Source organism: Triticum dicoccoides, chromosome 1B (assembly GCF_002162155.2).
Source record: "Triticum dicoccoides isolate Atlit2015 ecotype Zavitan chromosome 1B, WEW_v2.0, whole genome shotgun sequence".
NCBI lineage: Eukaryota > Viridiplantae > Streptophyta > Magnoliopsida > Poales > Poaceae > Triticum > Triticum dicoccoides.
In genome coordinates, this window is record NC_041381.1 from 483,897,056 (window position 1) to 483,907,361 (window position 10,306).

The following is a 10,306-nucleotide window of genomic DNA, read 5'->3' on the forward strand; positions in this document are numbered from 1 at the left end:
CTTCAAGTTGGATCCTTCTGATCTAAAATTCTCTTCATCGGCGGCGGTTGCTGTTCTAGAGCATTGATCCTGTGGGACCTTAGAACGATGACTTCCCGACTGTCTACTACAACAAGCTGTGTCCGGCTCTGGCGAGGGAGGGGCGATGACGGCGGCGCGCCTTCGGCTTGCTTTAGTGCTTGTAGTCGTCGCTAGGTGGTCTATAAATCTGGATGTAATTTTTATTATTTCTGGTGTTCATTGTACTACCATGATTGAAGATGAATAGATCAACAGTTTCCTGCAAAAAAAACAATTAAACTTTGCAGTTGAGGGAAAAAAATAATATGACCTATTTACTTCTTAGGTTTGTACCGACAAAGAAGAACCGAAGAAGGCATAGCCTAAACCAGGAAATCTGAAGTTCTCTGCGCAAATTGATTGAGACCAATGGAAGGAAGTGTGAGAACTCCAAAATTTTGCTTGGCTTGATGCTATCAGCCAGCAAAACAGACAACGGGTTTAAAATGGAAATCAAAGAGATCATTGATGAGTGCAAGACATTTTACGTTGCCGGTAAAGAAACAACCGCAAAACTGTTAACATGGGCAACACTTCTACAGGCATTGCATAAAGAATGGCAAGACAAAGCACGCGATGAAGTCCATCAAGTACTGTATGTGGCAAGAACAAGCACCCAAACGCGGAAAACCTGAGCAATCTCAAAATTGTGAGGCCCATTTACTCAAATGAATGCTAGAGCCTTTTTTTATTCTTGAGGATATCTCACTGGAACATTGTGAATAACACTCTGGCAATGTTGGCATGATATCAGGTAAACATGGTGCTGAAGGAGACCCTCAGCTCTATCCTCCAGCTTTGTCTCTCAGCAGGACGGCCATCAAGGATGTCAAGCTGGGCAAACTTGACATCCCTACAGGCATGCAGCTCAACCTGCCCCTTGTTGACATTCACCATTATGTCGACATATGGGGCGCTAGTGTTGTAGAGTTTGATCCGTTGTGGTTTGCAGATGGCAAGAGCTATCACCTCGACGCGTACTTCCCCTTTGGGATTGGCCCTGCCATCTGTGTTGGCCAGAATCTCGTGATGGTTGAGGCAAAGCTGGTGATTGCAATGCTCCTCGAGCGGTTTGTGCTCGATGTCTCGCCATCCTATGTTCATGCGCCGCTGATGGTGATGACCCTACAACCCCAGTACGGTGCTCAAGTTCTGTATCAATTGGCCACAGACACTAAAATCACGGTCGCCGACGCCCTTCGGGTTCACCCTCCGGCGATATCCTTCTACAAGACGTTGGAGGCCGGCGAGGCTGCTTCCTGGAACGCTCTAGTAGCCGACCTTGAGGGTCGGACTCTGAGCCAGGAAAGGGACAAGATCACCTGGAAGCTCACGGCTTCCCGGAAATTCTCGGTCAAGTCCTTATATACGAAGTTGACGGAGGGGAATGTGCTAGATATGGCTAGGGGGCTATGGAAGGCAGGCATTCCCCTCAAGATCAAAATTTTCCTTTGGCAATTGTGTCGCAATCGCCTCCCTACTTTCGATAATTTGGCCAAGAGGAATGGTCCGGCGAATGGGACCTGCGCCATTTGCGGCCACGGTGAAGATGCTAATCACGTTTTCCTCGGGTGCTGTCTAGGTAGATTTGCATGGAGCACCGTTAGGGAAACTTTCAATCAGAATTGGAACCCGCAAACTAGCGAGGACTTGCTAAACTTGCTGAAGGCACATAGGGATGCCAATGCGAGGTTGTTGTGGCGTAGCGTAGGGGCGCTGTTATGGTCTATTTGGGTGGTACGGAACAAAATTACAATTGAACATAAGTTCCCTGCTCACCCAGCTGATATCCTCTTCAAATGCCACATTTTCTTACAGGCTTGGGCGTCATTGGGGAAGCAGCGTGACGAGGACCTCATGATCGACATCATGGAGCAGATCAAGCTGTGCATGGTGAAAGCGAGGCAACAAGGAGTGCAAGCTTGAGTCTTTTGAGTTAGCTTATGATTTGCCGAGAGTTTATGTATGTTATATTTGCTAGCTAGTTGCAACTTTGCATTGCCGGGCCGCTGCGCATGTGGAACTTCTTTTATTTTGGTTTGTAAGTTTCGAAACCGTTTGTGGATGCTGCCTTGGGGCTTTATTAATTTAAAGCCGGACGCTTCGTGCGTCTTCGTTCCCCTCAAAAAAAGGTTCTTGTCTGCAAGATCTGTGTATGTTCTGTATCCATGTGGATTGCGAGCAACTTGGAAGAGAGGGCTCTTAACTTATCTGAATTTTGGTCTTGAAAGCGTGTGTTTCATATTCCTCTGCATTGTTGTATCATGTAATTACGCACCGAAATAAGTTCGTGTTGTTCTTCGATTGAAAAATTATGTACAAGTTGTTACACCTAATCGACTGGTCCAGTTGTCGACAAGAAGTTTGAGCTATCCCAGTTTTTGAGCATCACAAGAGCAAATCTGAAGATGATCAGATTCAGTTAACCACATCAAATCTTCCCGCCATTTCATCATTTCTCCTTCCTCTAGTTTAGCTCCTCCTCCCCTACGACGGGTTCCGCGCAATGGGAGCTAAGCCGCAGCGTCGCTCCCCGCCTCCCTCGGTCCTTGACAAAAACACCGGACGGGGGAGGCCCCGGGAACGCGCGCCGTCGGAGAGACGGAGTCGGAGATTGACCGAAAAGAATCAATGGAAGAGACCCACACGTACATCTTGACAAACCCTTCCTTCGTTCGCTGAGTCCGTGGCCTGCCTGTTTGATTTCTCGCGCGCGGTTAATTCGCCGGCCGCTCCAGGCCCAGCAGCCGCCGGAGCTCCCGCGTGGCCGAGTCGTCCACGGTGGCCGGGGCTGCCGTCTTGGTGTTGCTGAAGCGCGGCAGCGGCAGCGCCCGCGGCGACGGCGACATGACACCGAACGCTGGCCCGGCGTACGCGGCGTCCACGGTGGCCGCCGGCACCTGTACCCGCATCTCTTGCGGCAGGGGCGACGCCGCCTGGCCGCGCCGAGCTGTGCGGCGGCGCGTCCTCGCGGCCGGGCGCGGCGACCGCCTGGAGCCGGCGTGGGCGTGGGCGTGGTGGCGGACGCGGGACAGGCAGTCGTGCGGGCGGAGCACCTCCGTTCCCATGGCAGGCGAGAGACAGCCGGCCGACGAGCTTTGTCTCTCTCGCCCGCGCTGCGCGCGCGCGTACGTGCTACGTGCTACGCTATGAACGGCGTGAGCGGGGGAGGGCGAGGAGGAGGGGGGCTTGGGCGAAGCGCGCGTGGCAGCTTCCACCCCCTCTCTCCGGCGTCCCGCTAGCTTATTGGGTTGCTCATGCCCTTCTCTCCTCTGCCTCGCTTTAAAGGCATGCGGGGTGGCGATTGCCTGGTCGGAGAGTGGGATTAACGGACGAAGGCGCGGAGGAAGAGGCCGGAGTTGCGGGGCCGCCGGAGCACCGCTCGTTTCGCTCCCTCGTTGAAAATGGCGGGCCGCGAGGAACGTTGTCCATATGACCACTTCACCATGGGAGCTATGTTTTTTTTTTTGACAAAGGGTGCATTTTAGGGTGCGTTTGATAGAGTGTATGGAGGGTGCATGAGGTTAAAACTTTTTTTCTCAATCCATTTTTGGGTGTTTGGTAGTATGCACGGGGCCTCCTCATCATGCACGAGTTCAGCCCAAATACCCTTTTAGCATGCACAAAGAGAGAACACGTCAACAACTGTTCGCTGGTCAACATGCATGAGCGAAGCCAGCGACAACATGTTTTAAAAAATGTGAATTTCTAAAATAAATAACTTTTAATAAATGTTTTGAATATCAAAAAATGTTAAAGTTTGTTCAATTTTGCAAAAAAAAAGTCTTGATTGAATTTGTTAAAAATTTCAAAAAATTGTACAGATTTTCAAGTTTTGTTGAAATTTTTACATTTTGGTGTTTAAATTAAAAAAAGAAATTTAAAAACTATTTAAATTTTCAAAAAAATAGGATTTTAGAAAAAAAATTAACTTCTTTTGCAGGCTCTCTAAATTTGTTTCAATTTTTTAAAAGATCAAGCTTTCAAAACACTTCAGAATTTTGAAAAATGTTTTTTTTTCATGTTTCAAAAAATTGTTCAGAATTTTGAATTTTTTTGTTCACTTTTACAGTACCGACGGGCATGTCTAAACAGATGCAAGCTGCCAACACAGAGTCTCAGCTTAGCATGTCTCAGCACATACACTGTTACCAAGCAACAGCAAATACATGTACTCAGCATGTATCAGAGGAGAACAACCATATTAAGATGAGAATGCTATCAAACACACCCTTATATACGAGTAGTGAACCAACACAAATGGGTGAGCACATCCAACGATATATGACAATGAACAATACCGTCCGGGCAGACGTTGCGTGCAAGCGCCACTCCGACGCATGACGGATCAAGCAAACGAGGTGCTGCCGACCCGGCCTCTTGTCATCGCAAAACATGCACTGATGGACCTCAAAGCCGGGTGCCCTGACGCTCTGCCCACAACCATAGAGCCCTTTACAAGCACTCGGCTGGCCTCACAACGAGTTGGGCCCTCGCCCACAACCGGCCGACACGAGCCAACTAACCCAGCACGGGCCAGCAACGCTGACAAGCGGTCCCGGTCATCAAACCACACGCTGGTGTCGTGCGATTGAAAACACCATGCGACGGTGGCCCCCGACAGTGGCCCCGTATGATGGGGCCACCTATAGTTACTATAGGTAGGGTCAAGGGCCTGACATCTAAGCCCCATCTAGGGTCCCACACCATCGTTGGTAGGTCCGTGGACCATAGGCACATTCAGATGCGTATGACAGAAGTCCACTCAAACGCACCGACGGCACTCGGACGTCTTCCCTCGAGTCGGCCCAACCACCACCGCTTGGACAAGGAAGGCAAAGGGGCGGCGTGGGAACTGCAACGGCCGAGTAGTCTTAAATCGGGGTTTAACCATAGTCATGGCTATCGTTACATGTAACTGTCGTAGTTGTGACTATTAACACTAGTAAATGTCATAGTTATACATATGAAACCACCCTTTAACGTGGGAGTAAAGGGGTTGCGGTGTATTCTATATAAGCTACCCTCTTCCTCCTAAGCAGGGGTTAAGCACTCCTTGTAATCATTCATCCCAAGAGAAAACAAGCCTCAACGCATGAGAAGTAGGGCTGCTACCTCCTGCGTCGCATTTAGGCTCCGACCCTCTTTCATACCTCTAGTACTCATTGTCAGGATCGAAACCCCGACACCGTCCAAGCCCGCAATCAACTCGCCATGCACATCTGAGGTAGGCTGCCCGAGCAGACCGAACGACATGGAGAGCCCCAAATCAACTCGTCGGGTGAGGACACCGATAGGCGGGTCCAGCCGGGCCGTCGCGCGTGAGCCTCCGCACGGAGGTGCGACGCAATGCCAACGCATTACGGTGGCTCGGCGCGCGTCTGCCCGTCATGGACCATTGAGGTGGGTTGCCCGGATCCGCGTCGTCCAGACATATCGGACGATGCGGAGAGCCTTTGAGAGCCCCCCTAGCGCGCCACCTGGAAAGGGATGGCGCAGGGGTGCTCTTGGCCCTCGAAGGCCCTAGGAAGCGGGAACCCCAGCATCCTGCATGGCTTGGAAGAAGAGACCATATTATGAGAGGGGAATTTTTGGTCTATGAGGACATATGCAAACTATATGGAAAAAAAATTAGTAATTCAACAAAAAGTTGAAAATTCCTGAAAATATTTTTGAAATAAACTTAACCTTCTATTGTACTCGTGAGAGATAAAATCCACAAGAAAAATACCCCTTTGACTTCTTTTCAATAAAGACAAATTTTTGGCTAAAATAGTATGAATAGTGATCTATAATAGCAAATAAATTTTGTCTTTTTTGCTGTGAGGTCAACTTTTGTTTTTTTTCGTCGAGATTTATATACTAGTGCAAAAGTAAGTCAAGTGTTTTGTCAAAATAGTTCTTGCCTATTTTGACTTTATTAAAATATTAAAAAAAAATCCCCATATAGGGTGCATATACAACCAGGAACCAATGTGTATTTCCCCATATTACGACAACAGCATCTCGGTTGTTTCAGAGTAGTAGAAACTGTAGTTTAATTGGTTGGAGCCGAAGCAAACAAGTTCATTTGTATGGGGGAGTGTAGCAGCCGGTGAAGTTACATTGGCTGGGAGAAGCCGAGGAGTCCACCGTGTCAGGAAGTCATTGTGTTGATGGATCCCCTTCCTCCTTCCTCCCCCTCCCACCCCGGTCGCCCAGCCCCCCTCCCCCGCTCGTCGGCCGTGGTTCGGCCTCCCCCTCCCTTCTCGTCGGTGTTCCCTCCCTCCCCCCCCCCTGCCTACCCGCCAGTGGTGCTCTCTTCACCGCCTTCTCCGCTGCCAGCGCTTGGATCTCGTTTCTGGGCCCTTGCGTCCGATGAGGAGGATTCGAGGTCGGCTGTCTCCTCCCACCGCTGTCCTTTGGCTTCTTCTGGGCGGGCCGTGCCTATCCTTGTCGCGCCTTGCCCCCGCAAGTTTGCCCCTGGTGGTCGGGGTCGGCCGGTGGCTTCGGCTTCGCCGGAGGTTGGTTGGGTCCGGTTTGATCATCGTCGGCGTAAGTCCGGTAAGTTTTCTGGTGTTTCTCCTGGGCCGGGGATTCTGGGCGGTGCGCCTGATGGGGAGCTCGGACGCTCTCCATCTCGCTCCCCTGCTCCCTCCCCGGCTGCCTCGTCGCCGGCGGCGGTGGCGGCGCTGGCATCGTGTGCCCTAGATCTGGATTTCGCCTCGGTGGCCAGTGGATCACGGGGCGTTTCCTCGTTTGGGCCTGTTGGGCCGATCTCTTCGGGTTCGCCTAGTGGGCCCACGCCCCCTCCCCCCCTCTCTTGTCAGTTGATCACTTCCCCTCTCTGTCCTTCCCGGCCCAGTTAGGCCCCCCGGCCTGCTACCTGCTCCCCTCTCCTCTTCGGCCCATCTTTCGCGTCGGGCCCAGGTGGGCTCGCCTAGGTCGGGCTATTTATGGATACCCCGCGGCTCGTTCCCCCCTTTGCTAGGGTTTTCGGCTTCCGCTTGCGATTTGCGCCGTCACCGTCTCCCCATTCATCGCCTCGTCAGATCTAGCCCTCCTCCTCCTCTTCTCCTCCCTTTCGCTGCGGTGCTCGCCATGGACAAGTCTCGGGGTTCCTCCTGCGAGGCGATCTCGGGCAGTAAGCGCCAACGCGAGGACTCTCCTGCTTCTGCGGTGGATCTGGAGCTCGAGGCCTCGCTCCGCTCCAAGTTGGAGGCGGAGCAGTCGGTGCGCGAGAAGGTGGCTCGTGACCGTGCGGCCTGGGCTGCGGGTCCGGAGTGGCTGCAGCGCTCGGAGCGGGAGCGCGCGTCTGGTTCTGGTCCGCTGGGATCTGGATCTGTCCCCTCGCTCTCTCCGGCGTTGGATCCGTGGGAGGAGGCGGCGGCCTCCGGTGGTGGGATCTCTTCTTCGTCTGGCTCCGTGCCTGCCCTTGGCGTGGGGCGTGGCTCGTTGGCTCCGTCGCGTTCCCCCCCCCTCCTTGCCCGGCTGGTGCCGGTGATGGGTCGCGTCCGCCGCCCCGGTCCTTCGGTGGGCCGGCGTGTCGTCCCCCCGGCCCGCCCTCCGGTGCTCCTCCCTCTTCGGGGGTGGGAGACGGGCTGCTTCCTCCTCCCTCGTTGGTTCCGCTTCCCCGCCCCTCCTCTGCTCCCCAAAGTAATCCCTCGGCGCTCACCTGTTTCGCCTGCCATAGACCTGGTCATTTCCAATCTCGATGCACCAACCCCCCTTTCTGCTTGATCTGTCGCTCTGATGGTCAGCTCACGGTCAACTGCATGAATAGGCAGAAATCCCCCTCGGTTATTCAGTTTGGATCGGGCCTCCCCGGATGCGCCTTCTTCGCCTTCGACAGTGACTTGCCTGTCCTGGAGGTGGCTCCCTCTCTCTCCAATGCGGCGATTGTTTTTGTGAAGGACCAAAAGATCTCGCCCCAAACCTTACTCGAGGGGCTTCGCATTTGGGATGAGGCAAGGTGGGATTGGCAAGTGGTGCAGATCTCGGACTATGAGTTTTCGGTGGTGTTTCCCTCCAATGAGTGCTTGCGGATGATTGCTTCATGCACAAGTTTCACTCTGCCCCTCAACCAATTGGTGGTCTCTGTCAAATCGGCATCTTGCAATGGTACGGTAGCTGGGCCTCTCTCCCATGTCTGGGTCCTGATTGATGACTTGCCTGCTAGTCACCGTTCGTTTGCCTTTCTAATGGCGTTTGGGGTTTTGATTGGGAAGCCCGTGGAGGTGGATGTGGATTCGCTGAACGAGGTTAGCCCTGCAAGGTTGAAGGTTTGGTGTGTGGATCCGGATCGTGTGCATGGCCAGATTGATATCTTCCCCTCCCCCAATGGTATCAAGCTTCGGGTGCGGGTGGAGGGGGCGGCTGCTTTTCAGGCTCCACCTCCCCCCTCCTCCTTCTAACCCTTCGGACAATCGTGATAAGGAGGGGGATGGATCTATGGGTGGTGCCAACCAGAGTAATGGATCTAACCTCCGCTTCACCCAATCTGAGTGGGATGGTTCGACTGATTCTGAATGTAAGTTGTTTCATTCCCAAGCTCCTTCTGGCACTGCGCCTCGCGAGGCTGTTGCGAAGCCTCTTGCTGTCCCTATGGTTTCTACTGCTGGTGATGATCTGGCGAAGCTTCCTTCCCTGTCGGCTACCCCCATGTCTGGTGCTTGCTCCAACCTTCCGGTCCGGTCGCTCTCCCCCACCCGCTCGGGAATTGAAGATCTGCCTGCCTCTCCTGGGCGTGATGTGATGGGAGTCCAGTCTCAGCGGAAGAAGAAATCTTCAGTGCGCAAATTCTCGGCTAAGAGCAGGAATACGTCGGGCTTGAAGCAATCTATGGCTGGGGTATGCTGCTGTCTTGACAAGGATATGGGATCTATGTCTTGCTCGGGCCCCTCTCCGGCTTCTCCTGCTGCTCGGTCGCCTGTGATTCGGTCCCCGGCGTCCACGGCTCGCAAAGTCAGGCGGGTGGCTAACTCTGGCGGCTCTATCATGGAGCGGGCGGAGAAGCGGGCTGCGACGAAGGATCTACCCCCCCCTCCCCAGGTACTCCTCCCGTCCCCTCTTCTGTTTCTTCTCCGGTTCGGTTGGTTTTACCGTCTCTTTCGAATGATCTTCTTTTAAATATTATGTCGGATGTGGGAGTGATGGTTGATACTTCTGTTGCCTCTCCTAGTTCCCTTCTTGCAATCATTCGGGCTAACGAGGTGGCTCAGGCGGCCATTTCCAAAGCCAAAGAGGCCATTGCCTCTTTGGCTGTTGAAAGGACCACGATGTCGCCTAGAGGGGGGGTGAATAGGCATTTTAAAATATTTTACGGATTTGGCTATATCCTAATGCGGAAATAAACTAAGCAGATACTTTTCAAGCACAAATCCTAAATATACTAGGCTCACTAATTGCACCAACAGCTTAGGATAAACAAGATGAGAACAACGAGGATATGAGTAAGCACAAGTAAGTACACAAACTTACTCAATGTATATCACAAGATATGTAAATGAATAATACACACAACCACAAGTAAGCAATACAAGCTTACACAAATTATGTCACAAGATATGGAAATGAATGTTACAAGCTAGCAATTCACACTCAGCACAAGATAGAACAATGGTAGCAAGTATGAATTGCGGACTATAAAGCGTTGGCCTAAATGATCTCTACGATATGGTAACCAACACAATATAATGAGGACAACAAGATATGGTGAATGCACGGTCAAGTGACCAAAGTAAACCACAAGTAAGGAGTTAGGGTTAGGGATAACCAAAGTCACGAAGACGAGGATGTATCCCGATGTTCACTTCCTTGGAGGGAAACTAGTCACCGTTAGAGAGGTGGATGTTACCACGAAGGCACACCAACGCCACGAAGGCTCACCCTATTCTCCTTGAGATATCACCACGAAGGCGATTCTCAACCACTAGTGGTAGACCTTGAGGCGGCCTCCAAACCTTCACAAACTTTCCGGGGGACAAATCACAATTTGATTCCTCACCGGAGCACTCCTACCGCCTAGGAGTCTCCAACCTCCAAGAGTAACAATAACAAAGGGGAAATGCTCAAGACTTGCTCAAATCACGAATTTCCTTTGGTCAAGAGAGGGAGAGGGAGTGGATCTATCACTTGATTGGAAAAACTCTCAAGAACTCTCACAAATCTCTCCGGGATCTAAGATTTGGTGTAGGAGAAGTGAGAGGGAGCCACTTGTGTTCTTGGGGCGATTTGGGATAAAGTGGTCAACCCTCTACCACATTAG

At 52.1% G+C, this 10,306-nt stretch overlaps 1 protein-coding gene and 1 pseudogene across 1 annotated transcript; one reads left to right on the forward strand and one right to left on the reverse strand.

The window, feature by feature from the left end:
• The first annotated feature begins 326 nt into the window (after nucleotides 1–326).
• LOC119350498 lies at nucleotides 327–1,986 on the forward strand (annotated as a pseudogene).
• Nucleotides 1,987–2,327: 341 nt separating this feature from the next.
• On the reverse strand, nucleotides 2,328–3,245 carry LOC119307190. The gene has a single exon (XM_037583289.1). The coding sequence runs from the start codon at nucleotides 3,126–3,128 to the stop codon at nucleotides 2,778–2,780; it is 351 nt and encodes a 116-aa protein (XP_037439186.1). The 5' UTR covers nucleotides 3,129–3,245; the 3' UTR covers nucleotides 2,328–2,777.
• Nucleotides 3,246–10,306: the final 7,061 nt, after the last annotated feature.

Coding starts and splice junctions, on each gene's coding strand:
- LOC119307190 (XM_037583289.1), bottom strand. CDS start 3,128: ATGGGAACGGAGGTGCTCCGCCCGCACGACTGCCTGTCCCGCGTCCGC.